Source organism: Colius striatus, chromosome 1, assembly GCF_028858725.1.
Source record: "Colius striatus isolate bColStr4 chromosome 1, bColStr4.1.hap1, whole genome shotgun sequence".
In the NCBI taxonomy this organism is placed as follows: Eukaryota; Metazoa; Chordata; class Aves; order Coliiformes; family Coliidae; genus Colius; species Colius striatus.
Window position 1 is genome coordinate 165,057,475 of NC_084759.1, and position 19,476 is coordinate 165,076,950.

Consider the following 19,476-nt stretch of genomic DNA (forward strand, 5'->3'; position numbering starts at 1 on the left):
ACAGCTCTCTCAGGCACGGTTTATTTGCAGCGGGGTTTCAGGGTAGCGCGAGTGTCCCGAGCCCCAGGGTCTGTCTGCCCGGGGCGGGGGTAGGGGCTGGGCCCGGCGGGGGTCTGTGCCCCTAGCCCCGGCGGGAGGCGGCGGGCCGGGCGGCGCGGGGGCTGCTCCCCTCGCTCGGGCAGCATTGTCTGGGCGAGGGGGCGGCCCGGGGGAGGGCAGCGGCCGCGGAGGCGGTGGCAGGCGCGGAGTGCCGGCCCCCCCGGGTCCCTCATAGCGCCTGGTAGGTCCGTCGGGGAGGTGGCGTCCCGGGCGTCCCGGGCCCAGAGTCGATGCTGGCGCTGGGCGAGAGGGAGTCAGCGTCGCGGAGGGGCAGCCCCGGCTCCTCCGCCGGGGAGAGGCGATCCACGATGCTGGAGAGGCAGTCCAGGCTGGACAGGGCGCTGCTCTGCTCGGCGGCGTACCCTGCGGCCGGGGAGGTGGGAGGAAGGGACAGACGGACACGGCAGCGCGTTACGGCGAGCACCCGCGCTGCTGTCCCCAAGCGCCGCGGGCAGCGGGACGGCCCTCTCGGCCCCCGCGTCCACCCCCCCGCACCCGCGGCGGCCGGTATGTCGAGCTTACCGTGGGCCATCTCGGAGCAGTAGACGGCTTCGAAGCTGCTGCCTCTCGTCGACCAGACGGGGCTGCCGCAGTCGGCCTGCAAGACAGCGAGGGGCGAGTGCCGGCCCGGCCGCCCCCGCCACGGGGCCGGCGGGATGCTTCCCTCGAACGGAAAGCTCCTTCATGCCCGGCGGGGAGGGAGCCCGGCGGCCGCGGGGGAGCGGGACAGCAGCTTCCCGGCCAGGCTACCGCTGGGCAGCGCCTACCCCTCTCCCTGCGTCCCACGCCTTCCCCCTCTGCTGCGCCCCTCTAAACTGGGGCGGGAGCGAGCCCTGGGGGCTGCGGTATTCACTGGGTGCCCTCTAGCAACGTTAACTGTCCCCCTAATGCGTTCCCGGAAAACCTACGTGCATGCCCAGCGTTACATCTGAGAAGGGGCCTGTTTTAACGCAAACCATGCGCCTCTTCCTGATGTCCGGTTGCATTTGGCCCGTCCCGTACCCATGGGACCGATTTTACGGCGCTGGACCGAAGGCGACCTGCCCCCGGACCTTCCTGGCATCCCCACAGCCCCATTGCTCCTGCCCATCTCTTACCATCCCATCGGAGCAGCTGGAGGTGGGGCTGGTCGGTTCGGAGCAGCTCTGTCCCGGCAGGTGATAGTAGTTTTCTACCTGTTCCCTCAAGAGCTCCTGGAGGCTCTCGATGTATCTGATGGCGTTTCTCAAGATCTCTACTTTGGGGAGTCTTTGGTTGGGGTTGGCAGTGGTGCATCTCTTCAGAGTCTCAAAAGCCTGGTTCACTTTCTTGAGCCTCCTCCTTTCCCTCATGGTGGCCGCCTTCCGCCGGTCCATTGTGGTGGATTTTCTCTTGCAGGCTTTGCAAGCCCACATGAGGCAGTGGCCGGCCTGGTGGTGGCCAGTGGGAGCTCGGACATGCTCCTCTTCCTCGGAGCAGGAGGGCTCAGGGGGTTCGTGGGCGCCGAAGGGAGGCAGATCCCTGGGCTCGAAATCCTCGGGGAACTCACCCTCCGGGGAGGAAAGGCAGGAGCTGTCATAGAAGAGCTCGGACGGGGAGAACTGACAGCTGTCCATCACCTCCATCCCTGCAGCGGAGGTGGCCGTGAGGGGAGGCAGCTACCGGCTCTTGGCGATGTCCTCTGTAATTAGCGACCCACGAAGAAGTGTCCCTTGGCTGATGCGGGGGGCCCTTATATATAGATGTAAAGGGAGGCTGGTCCGTAGCGGCCAGTCTTTATTAGCATATCCCACCACATCCCCTGCCGGGGGCTGTCTGGGCAAGCCCCCTCCAGTCCCCAGGAGACAATTTGCTCCGCACTGCTCCTTTGGAGAGCCGTGAGCTGGGCACTTCTCTCATGAACAACCTCCCCAGAACCGGCTGCGACATCTCCGAAGTTTAAATCGAGTCTGAAAATTTGCGAGTTTGGTACGGAAGGAAAAAGAGAGATAGTGGACACGAACAAAACGCTGACATTTCCTCGTCCCTATGTTCCCATCTCCTATCACATGCTAAAGCGTGAGGGACACCGGCTCTCTCCACCGGGGAATAAACTCAGGACACCTCACACCCTACACTCCCACTCCCCTGCACCTACAGTGTCTGCTTGAGTATCTTTATTCCCTACAGCCCACGGTCCAGGTCTAACGTGAAACAATTTACACCTTTTCGCACCTAAGGTTTGTTCATTTATCTTGAGGAGCGCTTTGTCTTTTAATTAAAGCTGTTTCACCATCTGTTTGAATTTGCAAAGCAAGGGACAAAACCGCCTAGCTTCGTGTGGCCCGGAGAGACGAGGAGGGGTTTACCCCAGATTTTAGTGCTGTCGGATCGGGTCGCAGGGAAAGGTACTCACAAAAGAAAGTGTACATGTTTGCTCCGAGACAAATCCCCTTCCCATTCTTTCTCCTACTCGTGTGACCTGGTGCTGCTAGAGACACAACAGTCGAGCGGTGCCTTGGGCTTGCTAATTTTCTGCTTTCAGGCAAACTTGTACCGTTACAGATGCGTCCCAGCTGCCAGTGCAACAAACCCCTCCTGGAAGTGTAAAATTTCTAACCCCACAATCCCTAAGTAACTTTACACAGGCCGGGGACAAAAGCTCTGCAGAGCTCCAGCCGCAGCAGTAGCTGAGCAGAGCAGTGCAGGGGTCATTAGAGTGGTAATGAAGCCATTTAACAGGCATTTGCTAAAGCGCAGGAATCCTTTGGTTTCATCCAGGTGGCTTTTGTAGTGGAGGAAAATATTATGAGAAGGCAGAGGAAGCCTTCGCTACCTGGGAATAAAATAATGTGACCTAGGTTAATTCAAACGGAGAGCGGGTGACCCAGCGGCAGTTCAAATGCTACGGAGTCGGCCTATGTGCCCGGAAAAAAGGCGTCTTTGGTTAGCCTCTCTTCAGGAGGACGTAATGAGGAGGACATGGCGATCCAGTGGTCTCAAGGAGCCTCTCTTCAAGTGGGCAAGGCGGGTAGGGAACATCTCCTTAGAGAGGTGTCTTGCACAAGAGCACACCTCTGGAAACCGCGGGCAGGACGTCTGGGACTGGAGACACCCCATCTACTTCTCACCCATCCCCCTCCTCCGCTCTATCCCCCCAAAGGCGGATTTGCACTCTTAGGTTAAAACCTTCCCCGAAATACAAAACAAAACCAAACCAAACCACAAAAACAAAGCCCATGCACCCATCGTTCTCCCTACGTGCGGATGCAGAATTATCTAAAGGCAGGGGAAAGATACATATGCAGTGCTTCGGTTTATTTGGGGCCATAAACGGGGGGAGCCCTCTTTGAAATGAATACTGTAGGAAAAGCAGAGTTGATAAAAGAGTAATGTTACAGAACGGGGAAAGCTCAGAATTTCAGGCTTCTGCTGCTCCGAGGTGCAGGTTGCTGTTTAGTTGGGCCACATCGGAAAGAGGGCAGCTCCCTATTGTTTTCCTAAGGAACCGTCAGTCAGATGGGGTTCTGCTCAGAGGTAACTTGAACTCTTCACTGGGCTATGGCGTGCACACAGACACACAAAATTTGATTTAGCACATTTGCGCGGGCTAAAATAGACCTGTTTACAGATTTATGCTTTGCGCACAAATAAACTTGATCTTTAAAGTGCCGGTTGCAGTTCCGATCAGCTTTCAGGGCTTTTTCTGCAAGTCTGCACTATGGATGTCCTGGTGCACGATGCCAATCCGCTCGGTCCAACTCTCTCTTAATCCAGCGAGGCTAAGGTTGTTAAGAAACGTGTTTTGTCCTAAAAGTCTGTGAGGAGCTTGGAAAATTTGTTTCCTTTTGCCTTCAGTATTTTGATGGAAGGGGAAGAAAGGATGGGAGAGTCTGTCAGTCAGGAAAAATCTGTAATTAGTATCCCTTAAGAGCCCTTGGCTCCTCTGGTAAAGTGATACCAAAACAAATTTGCAAAAGGGCATCAGGCGAGTGGAACCAAAGAAAGGGAAGAGAAAACACAAACTACAAGGCTGGCTAATGGGGTGGGGGGGGGAAGATGGGGGGATGCGACGGGGGGTTAGTGCTGCATTACAGGAGGCTAAAGTCTGGAAAGTGAGAACAGCCTGAGCGTCGGACACTGTCTGCTCCTGTGACCGGCAGTGAGAAAATGGTGAATGTGTCAGGACCTCTTTAAATGTTGTTCTTCAACCCAATACTCTCCACTTCGCAACCATTGCCGTGCTGCATCTAATTCTGGAGGGATTCGATCCTATAAGAAAACCATTTGCGGAGCGTCCAATCATTTTCCAAGCCCCACGCCTTTCTGTTTAAGCAAAGGAAATCCCGACCGAAGCTATAAGTCACCGCGCCGGGAGGAGTGAAAGGTGTTTGTGGTCCACCTGAGCCCGCCCCGCCGTGCCCGCCTCCGGCCCTGCGGACAGGCATCCCGCACTTCAACTGCTGCGCCCTTGCCCCGCAGACCACCAGAGCGAACGCCAGGGCCCGGCCAGAGCGATATCCGGGGCCGGGCTTTGTTTCGTGGTGGGTGCGATGTCGGCGATTCCTGACCCGGGAGGAGCCGAGGTGCTGCCGTCGAGCGGCTCCATGCCACCTTCCTCCCCATCTTTCCTCTCCCGACGTCGGTGGATGCCGGCGAGGGCTCCTTCTCGCCGCCCCGACGGCAAAACTGTTTCCCAGTTGGGCTGGGGAGCGGGGGGGCTTCCAGCCGTGTGAGAAACGTTTGGTTCCCCCCAACGCTGGGAACCGTACGCACCTAAGTAAACACATTAGTACCTGCCAGAGGGATTTGTATAGAAGACAGCTGAAGAAGGCATTGGCCTCTGCTGGCACCCTGGGACTCCCAGGAGAGATCAAAGGGACACGAGGGGGATTTTAGCAGCCTTGAGACTGGGAAAAGTTGCTAGTTCCTGCTATAGGAGGGACGTCCCAGCGAGCACATGGTTCAACTATTCAACCTCCTCCCTTCCCCTCCCCTCCTCCTCCAGCCCCCCCCCCCCCCCCCCCCCCATCCCACTCCTATTTTCTATCTCCTTAGAAAGTTGGAAGCTCTGGAAAAACTGTACGGCTTCCCCAAAGCAGCAGCGATCCATCAAGTTGGAATTTTCCCCATGCAAATCGCTCCTGGGCTGACTCCTGCCCACCGTGCCTTCGACCTCAGAAAAAAAAGCTCGGCCCGCTGCCGGCTGCCCTGCGGCCCCTCGAGGCTGTGGATGGTCTTATGGAGGGAGATAAAGACGCGCAATAATAATAATAATAATAATAAATAATAATAAAAGACTTTAAGCACTCGGTCGCGTCACCTCAGAGGAGCGCGGTGACAACACAGAGGGAATGCAGAAGTCTCCTACCCACCCTCCACCCCCCGCTTCAAATCGTTTCCCGGCCCCGCAGGCCGCCGGTGTCTCGCATCCCACCCCTCGGGGGAGCGGTGCACGAGAGGTGAGGGAGGTACTGGAGCAGCGGCCCGTCCCGCTCCCTCCCGTTAATGAACTGGAGCCGGAGAGGGCAGTTGCATTCGTGTAAAAACTTGCATGACTTTGTGCGTGGCCTCTCCGGAAAAAGTGACTTGATTAAAACACGAACTCCTTGTCCTTAGTCGTTACCCTTTGATTTTGTAATTCCGGGACCCTGTTTACTTTGGCTGAGAACTTAGGTAAAGATTATCGTTATTAATATCAAACACAAACGTTTTAATTGCAAACACACCGAGGACCTTTACCAAGGAGCTCGGCATGTCAGCAGCAGCCGCGGGGGTCACGGGGAGTCGCTTCGGGAGATATTTTCTTTATTTAATTATTTAAAAATAAAACAAACCAAACAAAAAAAAAAAATCCCAACACTTCAAAACCTTCCTTTAGGTTTACTCCAAACAATCGCTCAAGTTACCCTGCTGCTGGAGGAGACCCCTCCGTGGGGGTCCTGCCAAGCAGAAGGGTTAGTGCTGGGCTGGGAGCAGTTCCGAGAGCGGCCCAGCCAGATATCGAGGTGATACCGGGCCGTCGGGCTGCCCCAGCACCACTCCTGCGCTGCTGCAGCACTGGGGCCAGCGGGACGTGAGTCGGACTGGGCTGCGTCGGGAGTTATCCAGTGCACGTAGCCCTTCCCGAGAATCGAAACAGATTATTAAGGAAGGCGAGGAGCTGCTAAAGCCGTCAGATGTACGCTACCGCTAATCAAGTCCCTTCGTTACAGCGGCTAGCTGTAATACATTACACAGAACCTTCGCCAAAATGCAAGGCTTGCAGGCAGGAGCCTGCGTCTCCCCAAAAGCCCGAGGGCTCCCCGAGACAAAGGGGCTTACTTGAAACCAGTGAAAAAAATGAGGGGGAGCGGGCACGCTATGTCGCTGCTGTAACTCCTTACAAGAAGAGCATCTCATTAGAGAGCAATTAGAGGGAGTACCCGGCTGGTTTAAAAGGCAGACTGGCCGCGGCGGCACGGAGGGAGGCAGGCGGGCGGGCGGGCGCGTTGAGAGACAGACCCCGCGCTCAGGGCAACCTCTTTGCCAGGGCTTCGCTTTCAGGCGGCCGTGCCCCAGCCCGAGCCAGCCAAGGAGTGGAAGGCCCAAACGTGGCTGTGACCTTTCAAATAACATAACAACTCCCCCCCGCCATTAAACAATCTCGGGGGTTAAAGCCAAAGAGGAGAGCGCCAGCGAGCAGAAGTGCAGTTGGCCCCTTCGCCTTTGCCAGCTCTCCGGCGAGCCCGCTGTGCGTGTGGGTGTGCGTGTCAGGCCAGAGCGGGCTGTTCCCCGGTGGTCGCCCCTTCCCGGGGCGTAACAACCTGTTACAAACCGTAACGCTCTGGCTGTGAGCAGCTCCGCTCCGACAGCCTCACAGAGACTGTAGTTTTTTTACATCACTGAGTGAAAGGCTTCAGATGTTGTGTCGTTCCCCCCGCCACCCCGCCCCCCCATCCTTTTCGGCCGCTTAACTCTTTCCTCCCTGAGGGACCCCATTCTCTTCTCCCTCAGGCTCAAGGAAGTCCAGAGGAGTTACCTTTCCCTGGCAAGGAATCACAGCCCCCAGTCCCTGTGGGAGCGGGCTCCGGTCACAGCGCTTGGCTGTCCCGTTAGGGCAGCTGGCCCATCCATTTTGCCGCAGACAAGGCCTGGGGTTCAAGTCCTCCGGTGCTGAGAGGAAAAAGGGAGACGCGCTCAGTCTCCCTCTTGTCAAGGACCAGGGAAGAGGCGGTGGGGAATCTTTTTGTATTTCCTCTTTCCAACCTCCATGTGCAGGACAAGGCCAAAGAAGTGTCCCTGCCTGGTGAGCTACGCGAGCAGCACCGTCGGACATTTTGGGGGAGCAGTATCGCCGTCTCGGGGGAGTGCAAGCACAGCCCCGCAAGCACGGCGAGATAGCGGATGCCCGTACGGCCTGCGGCCCTGCCTGCCCAGCCGCGGCCCTGCCTGCCCAGCCGCGGCCCTGCCTGCCGGTCCCTGCCCTGCCTGCCGGCCCCTGCCCTGCCTGCCTGCTCCAGCACCAGCTCTGCCTGCCCGCACCGCGTGTGCGGCCCGAGGTAAGGAAAGACACTTTTTAGAGGAGAAATCGAAGTGAAAATCTGTCCTGTTTCCTCCAACCACACGCGTCGTGTCTCGGCTACATTTGTCTGACTCTTCAGAGCTTCATCTCGCTGAAGTCAGGCTTTAACTCCGGGATCGGGTCATTATTTAATTACGGGGGAGCGAAACCACTGTAACACAAAGAGCTTTATTTTACAATCCAAGAAATCCATCTGTTCTTATATACAATATCACATTCCATCATTTAAATATATATTTGTTATGTTTACAAAAGAAAAGACAGTACTGAAATTATTTACAGGAACGAACCGAGGCGACAACTCTTTAAATACGACTAACACGAAAAGCAACCGACAGCTTCACTCAGGAATGAACTTCCCGGCGAGTCTCAGACAAAGCGGATCACCGGTACGCTGGTAAGTATCTTAAATTAAAAGAGAAAAAAAAGAGGAGGGATGGTCTATGCAACACAATTTAAAAGAAAACAAAACTCAGGACACACACACACACGCACACAGAAGAGTAAAGAAAAAGGCGGAAAGTCTGTTTGGCTCGAGTCGGTGGGGGCCGTTTTCTTTAGGGTAGGTGTACTTCGACTCGACCTTAACAAGGCCCGTTTCTGGGCTTTCCACTGTATTAATTTGCTTCATTACTTAGTTTAGAGGGAAGGAGGTGGGGGCTCCATCTCCGTTAAATATACTACCAGAGCAACCGGATTTATTATTTCTCCACCGCTTCCTCCGCGCTGGGCAGTTTGGGCTCGTCGGAAGAAATACTGTCCACTATGGAGGAGAGACAGCGAAGGCTGCTGGAGGCCGACGACTCGACGACGGAGCCTCCTGCTCAACAAGAGAAACGGGATAAACCCTTCCTCCGCGCCGGGGCTGCGGGGCAGGGCTCCCGGCGGGCGGAGAGGCCGGGCGCCGGAGGGTGAGAGACCGTCGGGGACCGCGACGGCCGGGGGCGGGGGCGCTGGGGGTGGGAGCGGCGGGGGCGCAGGGGCTGGGGGCGGTGGGGGCGGCCGCCATGCGAGTTACCTTCCTTGGGGCCGACTCCAAGGGCTCGGGAATGCTCGGAAACGCTTTGCCAGTCGGAGCTGCAGGTGCTGAGGAAGTCTGAACCGGGGATCTGAGGCACAGAGGCGGGGGCGGGAGGGGGGAGACACGGAGAGAGGACGGGTATCAGTCGTCAGGTGGACGGCGGCTCCCCGCGGTGGGTCGGGCCGACTGCCGCCGGAGGCCCGCGAAGCCCGCCCGGCCCTCTGGGAGCCCCTGCGCGCCCGCCCGGCCACCCGCCGCAGAGGCCGTGCCGGGGCCGGGGGTAGGGGGACACGGCAGTTTGGCACCCGGAGGCCGGGGCAGCGGGAGGGATCGAGCGGCAGCGCTTACATTTCCCTGCTTGGGACTGAAGCTGAAGGGGTCCCCCCCGATCTCCTGCATTTTCTCCTGTTGATCCAGCCTGTGCAAGAGGTCCTGCAGCCTCTCGATGTAGCTGATGGCGCTCCTCAAAATCTCCACTTTGGGCAGCCTCTGGTTGGGGTTCGCCACAGTCCGCCTTTTCAGAGCCTCAAAGGCTTCGTTGATCTTCTTCAGCCTCCTCCTTTCCCGCAGGGTGGCTGCTTTCCGTCTATCCGTGGGGGCCGACTTTCTCTTGCAAGTTTTACAAGCCCAGATCAAACACTGGCCAGGGCAGTGAGGGGGTTGTAGTCCTGGGGGTGCCAGCACATGCTCCTCTCCGCTGCTGTCACTGCTGGCCTCGGGCGGCATTTGGTCCTGACAGGGGGACAAGGTGCCATCGCTGCCTGGGTACAGTGGCGATCCCTCAGCCATCTCCAGCTGCTGCAGAGCTCCATTCTCCCCATCCAAGTAGAAGAAATAGGAGCCAGTTTCAAAAAGGTCCATCATCATGCTGTCCCTTGGCCTCTCTGCCTGCTTGAGTTGGGTGGCTGGCTCAAAAACACCCCGAGGAACAACCCAGATGGAATTTAATTAGTGCAGTGACATAAGTCCCCCCTGCTTTATATAGGAGCTGCTGAAACCCTATCCAACTTTTAGCTGTCGCGGTGCATCACCCTCCAAAACTCATTCCAGCCAGTCTCCTGGGCGCTGTCCTGAGAACATCTCCGATTTAGAAGGGAGAGGGAGGGCACGAGCAGAGGGAGGATTTTTTTTTTTTAAAAAGGAAAACAAATGGAAAAGATACAATCCAACATCCTCCCCCCTCAATCCCGCCCCGAAACCCTGTCAGCTCGGGGTGCAGGGAAGGGACGCGAGGAGGGGGCCTAGGGTCCGCGTCTGGGCACGGAAGGAGGCCCTGTCCCTGCTGCCCAGCCCTCGGGGGCATGGCTGGAGGGCAAAGCCGCAGGGCTTCACGGGGAGCCCTCCCCCAGCCCACCCTTCACACCCCTCGGCGCACGCTCCTTGCCCCGGGGCTAAGTATAGATCAATAGGGAGAGATTTCAAAGGCAAGCATCACTCTCCAAATAGTCGGGTTAATATTTTCAGAAGAAAGCACTCCTATTCTGCCTCCTGCCCCCCCTTCTTCCCCCCAGCCCCGCTCCCCCTTGAAGCATGCCATTCCTGTGACCCAAGCCACCCAGGCCAGCCCAAGGGTAGGAGCCAAGCTCACTGTTCCTCCACGCACAGGGGGGATGGTTGCCAAGGCAGAGCCTTGCTGTGGTGCTGAAGCACCCACGGTTATTATTGCACCTCGGCTTAGTCTTTTAATCTGAACTTTCCCACCTTGCCTATTAGGTGACAGGAGTGATTCCAGGTGACTAGTTACAGAGTCTGATGGGCTCTATGGACAGCCTCTGTCCTTGACAGTGTTTAGGGCAAGCAAAGCTGAGGCATGTGGTGAAACTGCAGTTTAATCCCTTGGGCCTGGCAAGGTATATGGAGCTTCCCATCCCCTGAAACAGAAATGGAGCTGGTGATCACTCCTTGTTAGCACATACTGTAAAGTCACAACATCTCTAGGCTTCTTGTAGCTCAAGAAAGGGAAGGTATGGGAAAATGGCCTATTTGCCTTTTAAAATCCCATGTAATTCTCTCTGCTTATGTAAATATATAGATATGTGTATATGCATATATAGACATGTCCATTTCTATAGACACAGACTCATGTATGCATATTTATGTGGTTAAGTATGTTTCTGTGTGTGTATGTGTGTGTGTATACCTATACATGCACATGTATATGTACCTTTTTTCATGAGAGACACTATGGTATTCCCTCAAACGTAGCCTCTAACATTCTTTCTGAAGGGAATTGTGACATTTTTGTTAATTTCTCAAAAGCTGCAGTCATTGACTTCCATTCTATGGTTCTATGATCCATTCTATAATTCTATGATTCTATGACTTGACTGTTTCTCCGAAACTGATTGCAAACCAATATTTTGGGGCACAAAAATCTGAAAGAGTAGTTGTGGTTTTGTTTTGACCGAATTGGTGTTGTTGGAATGGATCTTATTTCTGCTTTAATGAGGCAGAACTATATCCAGTTTGGGATGAAATAAAGAAATTCAGACTGCTTTGAGCAAAACTAATGTTGCAACACTTATGGGTTTTTTTTCCTCTTCAAATTAAAGAAAGGGTAATCTTGCAATTAAAAACCTAAATATAAGACAGTTGATCAGTTTTTATGCTCTGCAACTTGCATTCTGTTTGACCTTTGACCAATCAATTTCCGTGTGATTTAATTTTCTGCCTTTAGAAAGGAGTATAATGTTGACCTTCACCCATTCCTTGTATTTTTCATTTAATTTGCTGATTATCCAAGGAGGAGACACCACTTGGCATTACATGGTAGGGAGTTCCATGGAGATATTTGTCCCATATAATTAGTGAGGGTAGTAATAATAAAAAGGAAAAAGTTAAGTCTGTATGTTATCTAAAACATCCTCACATTTACTACAGTCATTTTTTTCTTTTAATCTTTAATTTCTTCATTACTTCTCTGTGAATGTTTGGCATGAGACAAAGATGAAATCAATCTACCTGTAAGGTGCACAAATGAAAACTTAGTTTAAGGGAGAAATACCAGTAAAAAACTGTTGTTGTAGGGAGTTGGGAAACTGGAAGCTTAGGAGCCAGATGCTCCTTTAGCTGTCAACAGATTGATTTTTTTTTTAAATAGGAAACTAAGCAGATTCTTTCTTTCCAACACTTAGCGCTGGAATAAACAGATTTGGTTCCTCACAGTAATGTGGGAACAGCATAGTTAGCCCTTTATCAAGCAACACTCCCATCAACTGTAACTGAATTTTCATTTGAATTAAATCAGCCAATTTCCCTGTCACATAAGCAACTTGAATTTTTCTGTAGCCATCACACCATGTCTCCCATTCCAGCTCCTTGGTGAACATTACACAGCTAGCAAAGAATCTTAGCACGTTTGAACAAAATGTCCTTGGTGATGTTCTCCATTACAAAACTGGATCATGTGGAGGATACAGAAGTTGGTGCTGGCCTTTTTTCTCTTCATGCCTTGCATTCCAGATCATGTTAGATGTGAGCACAAAGACATAAGAGGAAGTAAAAGCACACGAATAAGAACAACTGGACATAGAACTGGAAGGAGTATCTCTGCTGAACTCCTCTTGTAACTTCAGTCAGCCTGATAGCCCCTTACATAAAAACCTCACTCTCAGTCTGTGAAGTCAGTTCTTTATTCGACTGTCACTGCTTCCACCAGCATACTGTGGTACTCTGCTGATATATTTAATTTGTGTAAATATCCTGCAAGTACAAGATGTACTGCATTTCACTGGTCTAGAAGGTCTGTTATCCTACCAAAGAAATGTTTCGGTAAGTGAGTGGTAAATTCAATATGTGGTCAGGATGATTCAAATACAAGAAAAATGCACAGCATTTTAAGTCACAGCTGATCTCCAGAATTCTGATCCCTCTAGATTTCACTTTTCTACATAAACTTTTCCAGAAAGTTGTGGTTGAATAATGAGACTGGAACTTCCCAAGTCACTTTCAACAAATTATGGTTTAAGCAGAAGTTAGTCTGGAATTATAGAGAAACACTTTTTCATCTAGGACCCACATATCACCACATACCTCTCCAGATACCTCCTTTTTCTCCTTCACTGTCCTCAAGATTCTTCCAGCCAAAGGCACTGCATATTTCTAAGCTTTGAAGTCTTTGACACCTTTTTGCGACGGCATCTGTAGTCAGTGGGGATCAGGCATATCCACTCCTATGTGGGACCCTGAAAGGGAACCTAGATGAAGGGGACATTTTCAGCCTGTCTTTGTTATAGCCCTATTCCACTTGTGCAATATCCCTTTTGATTTGAGAGATGATTGGAGACCTTGGCTACCAGGTAATGATTATTAAGTTGCTTCTTGCATATTTCTGAAGTGAAGGTTATCAGTGTAGGCTCAGCTGCAGGCATAATGGGGGTTCTCAGAGTTCGTTTGCACTTCAGATATGAAATTTTACTGCTCTCATTCCTACTCTGCTTTTTTTTTTTTCCCTTTTACTCTCATGTTCCACAGCATCTTTCTTAGCAGAAACTGTGCGTTTCAACGTATTTTATGGTTAATACGCAATGCTGTCCTTCTGCCTTTATTTCTGTCTTTTACAGACAGTTTATATTCTTAAAAACTTGTGTTTCACAAAGGTCCTGAGATCCTTCTAACATTTGACATCATATGTGTTCTACCAGTATTTCTAACTTGTCAAGTTTTTTTTAATTTCCCACAGAAACAATAACACTTCCATTTAAAATGTTAGCATTTTTCATCTAATTTCTCAACAGAAATGATACACTGTCTTCATTATAATCTGACGGCAACCATTTAGAGATACTTTTTTGCTTCAGGAAAAGTCTGGGCTCTTAGTCTTGTCCCGTTGTCTGTCAACTCCAATTCACAGGGAAGACCTTCTCACATGAGTTTGGTAGCATGTTCAGGTAGGAGTAGGTGGCGTGTCTGGGGTTATGTGTTAATGTTCAAGTTTCGTTGTTACATAACCTTTATGTTACATAGTTAGGACACCAGTCTAAGCTATTAGAGGGTCAGTTGTCTGCCATTCCTCCTGATGTGCCAAGAGGTGCCCTCAAGTACTCACCCAGGATGTGTTTACGTTCTCATTTTAATTTGTCAGGAGTGCCCTTGTGGAGCAAATCTCTGAATAGCCCCCACCTACTTTTGATACTCGATGCTTGTTACAGGATGCTCCCAGAGTGTGTCAGCTGGAAGCTAGAAGGCACCCTGAAATGTAGTTTCTACATGTGGATACTGGGTCTTCAACACTGCTGGTTTCTACAGATCTACAGATGCAGTCGTATATTGTCAGCTGATGTATTCATAGTCACAGTTCATTGTCAAGAGCCAGAGAAAACCATGACATATCACTGCACTATGAGATTTGCTGCTGAAACAATATATTATGTCAAGGATTGCAAAAGCTAAGGAAGGAGGATGAGGTGCTTCATCTCTCCTTTCAGAAGGAATTTTTTTAAGCAGATGGGAAGGAATGAGATATCTTTAATTTTTACAGATGTTTGAAATGGCTGAGAGATGTGGCAACTGTAAGGGGAAAGGTGGTGCACAATAGACAGATAGTCTGGTAAAGGAGATGTTATCCATCCCTGAAAGTACAATTTACTACAGAACTGTGGTGAATTCAGGTCTGAGACTTTCCAGGAGTTTTCTTGAAAGTCTGGACACTCTCGTGGGGACCCAGCATTTCTTATGCTGGCAATGATCTGTGGGAAATTTAAGGAAAAGAACTTCAATGACATTCGTGGAAGCATAATTCCTGCTACTGCAAGACAGCATATGGAACCTCATGGCTTGTGGTATGTAGGAGCACTTCTTAGCTGAACTTCATTATCTCTCCTTGCCTTAAAATATCTGAAGCTCACAGAGGTCTGAAGGGGCACCAGGGACCAGCTTTAATTCTTGATTTTCATTTATATGCATTGTTGGACGATCAAATGACTTGTGCTTACCTAGACTGTTATTTCCTTGACCTTATTCAAATTCTGAGAAAACAGTATTATCTGCATATCCACGTTGTCACATGCACTCTCAGCAGAGATTTAGGAACTGACTAGAGGAAGTGTGTGACCTGTGCTTGCCAGTGCTTGTGTATAGGTATGTGCGATTGCAGAGGGTTTAAAAGCACGTGGGAGCAACCATCCCTCAAATGCAAGTTTGGCAAGTGGAGTAGGGAATGGTATAACATATGCTCTGGAGTTGGGAAGCCAGAAAGGTAGAAACCTGGAAAAGGCAACTTTGTGTAACTTTACCATCTTTTTAGGGGAAGATTTAAAAATTCTTATTCACAGAGGGCTTGGCTGAATAGCTGTTCCAAATTATTGCTGTTTTCCTTTGATTGGATATGGACTTTAGTGTTCATATCAGTTACAGTCCTGTTAGTATCTGAGAGGTGCAACCTTGCTAACTAAACAGACTTCTCCAGTTCAACACAGTAAGGTAGGATTTCATTACAGCTCTCATGTTGGGCAGTTATGAGACACAGTTCTAAATGGCAGATGCTTTAATGCCTGTGTCAGTGTCTACAGTGACAAATAGTCACCACTGCACAAACACATTTATTTTACTACAAGACGTTTTCCTGGGGAGGAGGGAGTGCCAATCAGAAGCCGGAGGCCCGTTGTGCTGTTGCTGTCTGGGACAAGCATTTTCCATGGTTTTATCCACAAGCAGGCATTCCTTGCAGGAAGAAAGGTAGTAACAATGACAGATATCTTCTGCTTGTGATTAGGCAAAAAAGGGGGGATGTGAAATGTGACACGAGTACAAGACACATTGTGTGCTGCACAATCATATTTTTGCCATCAAATTTTTTTAAAAGCCCATGAAAGGTTTTTTTTTTCTTTTTTGGAAAGTTCCAGGAAAGCTCCTTTTTACAGTCATATACTTATCTGTCTGTGCACACTACAAACTGTTGGAAGCTTAGAGTGTATTTTTGCCCCATGCAGTTTCAGAACACGATGACTGTGACATCTAAACCTAATCTCAGTCAAAAAGGTGATAGTTAAACTATAGTCACTACTACTAATTAAAATAAATATTCATTTTAACTCTGCAAGTGAAAGAAGGGAAAGAGTACATGGAGAGCTAGTATCCAACGGGTTGATCACATCCAAGCTCTCTGTGGACAGAAAGAGAGCTTAGTGTTCAGGCTGTGGGAAAATGACAGCTTACTTTTTGGGGGCTCACAAGGGATTTTTGCAGAACCCTAGGTCTTCATGGAAAACTGGGGTGACAGTGGCTTGGAGCTTGAAGCTGTGAAGATATAGTGAAGGTAATGGATGTAGACAGCTGTCTCCTCAGCAATCACACAGGGATTGGTGAGAACAACACATCACAAACCCATGAAATGGTTATGCCTAAAGATTGCTTTTTATACATAAATTTAATTGAGTTGTTTCATCATCCATTTCCAAAATATTCCTTTGGCTTCCTGGTATTATCCCTTTGACATATGGGTATGCTAGTTTAATGAGCCCTTTGATCATAGCCCAGTGCTATGATACATAGCACTGAATGATTAAGGTAAAGTTAGACAGCTGTAGTCAAGTGCAGTCATTGTTTGATCTGGACTTAGTTCCTGGTGCTGCATTAATTCAGTCCTCAATTATTCCATGCCCTTCAAGATTTAAAATGTAGAAGCAGCTGAAATGAGAATCTCTTGAGATATTACTGTTGCCAAAATATAACTATGATGTAGAGTCTCCTTCCTTGGAGGTCTTTAAGACCCGTCTGGACATGTTCCTATGTGACCTGATCTAGGTTGACCTGCTTCTGCAGGGGGGTTGGACTAGATGATCTCTAAAGGTCCCTTCCAACTCCTACCATTCTATGATTCTATGATTCATCCACTTGTCTTGGGATCCCTTTTCAAAAAGTCATAGCTAATGCTTAGCTAAGTAAGTTTTGGCTAAGTAAGTTTTCCAACCCCTACCATTCTATGTTTCTATGATATTAGGAAGAATACAACCATGTCATAGCCCTATAGAATTCCCAGTTCCTCAAGAGCTTTTCTATGTTTCCTCTGTTGTCTATAATTTTAAAATTTGTTAATTTTATTTTCAGTATTATTCTACTTTTGTGGACAATCAACTTTGCTCATAATTTTGAAGAAGTGTTGATTTCACCACCTTCATTTTACATGATTTGTACCTCAAAGTTTATTCTCCACATCTTGTCGTTACCTCTTGCTTTCTACATCCTGCATTGCTTTTAATAGAACAAGGAAACCTTGGGTCATGTAATTTGTTATGATTTCCTTGAGAGCCTTTAAGTGGCACGCTGTTAAGCTTGAACAGCATATGGTAAATGTAGAATGGTGGTTTTGCTGTCCTGTCACATGTTCTGCTTTAGCAGAGATAATTGCTGTGTCCTACGTGTTCTCCTACTAATTCTTCCTTAGGTACAATGTTTCATTGTGCCGAGCCAGTCTCAGGTTTGAAAAGTGTGTAGGCACCATCCTAACTTCAATAAATATGTTCCTGACTGATTTGAATGTGATGTTCACAACTTGTACTTTGGGTAGTCTGATCTGTGACCGTTCCCTTTCTAATCATCAGTCAGATTCCTTTCTCTGTGTAGCTTTTCATGGGTCTTTTTGATCACTAATCCATGGGCTTTATTAGGCTTTAATGCAAAAAAAACCAAACCAAAACAAAAAAGAAAAGTGTTTGTATGGGTTTGTGTATTCTTTTTAACATGTCCTACTTCTCCCTCTCTCTCTCTGCAGAAAAAAAGTGTTTTCACAGATCTATCTTTCTTATCCCTTAAGAATACACTGATCTTGAAATGTTCTCATTGTTCATTCTAACTTCTTCCTACTTACCTCCTCTTGATTTTGGCTGGTATAGTAGTTAGTGTATGTTGGAACCCTTTTGTATCACAGTCTCCTGCATCTGCTGGCTTCTTCTGATCATTGAAAGGTTAATATACTTCTGTACCTTCCTGGTGATAACCTAGTTAGGTATCCACTTGGAAAATACCTCAAAAGTCCCTAGACTTTTATCTCCCATCAAATATAGGGATGAAGTGCTCAAGGTGCCACACTGTTGTCCACCAGATCTGTCATCTGCATTTTCTGAGAAAGGCTGGCATCAGACACTTCCATGGAAGGTATGGGATGCTCGGAAGAGATTTCAACAGAGAAGTTTCTTCAGCCCTCAAACAAGACAGCCTATATGACCTTCAAATTTAAACAATAAACTCTGTATAATGCATCTGAGACTAGAGAAAATGTTAATACAGAATCCCCACGTATCTAATCTACAAGAGCTTTCAAAATGAAAATAGTTGCTGCTTTTGGAATATAGAAGCCATTGAGATAAAGTCTTCTGGAAAGAAATTTTCTCTGTATTAAATAGCAATAATGACCTTGAATCCAACATATATTGTATCATGCTGTTATCAGAATCTGTTGCACAGCTGCAGAACTGTTTTAGGCTGTAAAAGTCATTCTGTGTTTGTCTATGTGTCATTTAAGGTACATGCTTGTAAACAAAGTTGGTTACCTATGATCTGTCAGTACAAGAATTACAGCAATCTATATTGTGATCCTTCACCTCTCTGTTCTGTTCAATGTCACATAATTTCACTTCATGATTTCTCCATGTTTATACACTAAAATTTCACTTACTTTGAGATTCCTGAAGGCTCAAAAATGTGTTCTTCAAAGTACATTAGGATCTAGATGTAACATGGTCCCTTGATCATGCAGGGGATGTGTAGGACAACATATTTATGAATTTGTTGTTTGAGATTTTTGAAAGAAGTAAATGACTCTGACATTACTTCTGTGCCATGTTAAAACACCCATGTGCTTGTCACTCTTGTGATTTTCCAAAAGTCCAAAAGAGTGTTATGGTCATCCTAAAACAGAACATGAAATTTCTCAAGGTAAGGAAAGAACATTGGCTGAGATGGCATCCTTCCCCATACAATTCATTTGGTACACAGGCCAGAAGACAGGAATGGAAAGGGGATAATATTCAGAATTTCTGTGTGGCAACATGGCCCAGCAGACTTCACAAAAGCCAGCAGTCTTCACAAAAGCATGCTCAAAATTTGCCTGTATTTAATTTTTCACAATATCACTCTTGAGAACATTTCAGAGGAACAGTGTAGACTAAAAGATTGCCAGGTACCCTCTCTGCCTGCAAAAGTTGTCAGAAAGGAGGTGTCGTGGTTTAAGCCCAGGCAGCAACTGAGCATCATGCAGCTGCTCACACACTCCTCTCCCACAGGAAAAAAAGTAAAACTTGTGTCTTGAGATAAGAACAATTTACTAACTAAAATAAAATAAAATGTAATAATAATATAAAAATATAATAATTGCTATGAAAAGAAATATAACACAAAAATATAGAGAGATAGATAAAACCCAGAAGAAAACCAAGCGAGTGACAGCTAATGCAACTGCTCTGCACCTGCTGACCAGTGCCCAAACAGCGATCTGCCCCTCACTGCCAACTTCCCTCAGTTTCTATACTGGATATGACGTCCTATGGTATGGAATAGCCCTTTGGCTAGTTCAGGTCAGCTGTCTTTGCCATGCTTCCTTACAGCTTTTTGTGCATCCTTGGTCTGGGCAGGGCAGAGTGAGAAGCAGAAAAGACCTTGATGCTGTGCAAGTACTTCTCAGCAGTAACCAAAACATCCCTGCTATTAATGCTGTTTTCAGCACAAATCCAAAGCACAGCCCTGTACCAGGTACTACGAAGAAAATTAACCAGCTGTAATCTGGACATAAGGTTTCAACTGAATTGACAGAAATGCTTAGATTCTTGGGGAAAGTGTGTTAATGAAGTTTGGGAGGGAAATTATTTGATAATTAAACATTGTCAAAAATTCAAAAGAA

General features: G+C 48.7%; 2 protein-coding genes across 2 annotated transcripts; both read right to left on the reverse strand.

The window, feature by feature from the left end:
- Positions 1-268: 268 nt before the first annotated feature.
- Positions 269-1,703, reverse strand: MYF5 (myogenic factor 5). The gene is made up of 3 exons (XM_061993238.1): positions 1,197-1,703; positions 622-697; positions 269-462 (listed from the first exon to the last, which is right to left on the reverse strand). Exons 1-3 carry the CDS (start codon positions 1,701-1,703, stop codon positions 269-271), a joined length of 777 nt encoding a protein of 258 aa, XP_061849222.1.
- Positions 1,704-8,322: 6,619 nt separating this feature from the next.
- MYF6 (myogenic factor 6) lies at positions 8,323-9,509 on the reverse strand. The gene is made up of 3 exons (XM_061993355.1): positions 8,991-9,509; positions 8,640-8,730; positions 8,323-8,441 (listed from the first exon to the last, which is right to left on the reverse strand). The coding sequence occupies exons 1-3, from the start codon at positions 9,507-9,509 to the stop codon at positions 8,323-8,325; spliced, it is 729 nt and encodes a 242-aa protein (XP_061849339.1).
- Positions 9,510-19,476: the final 9,967 nt, after the last annotated feature.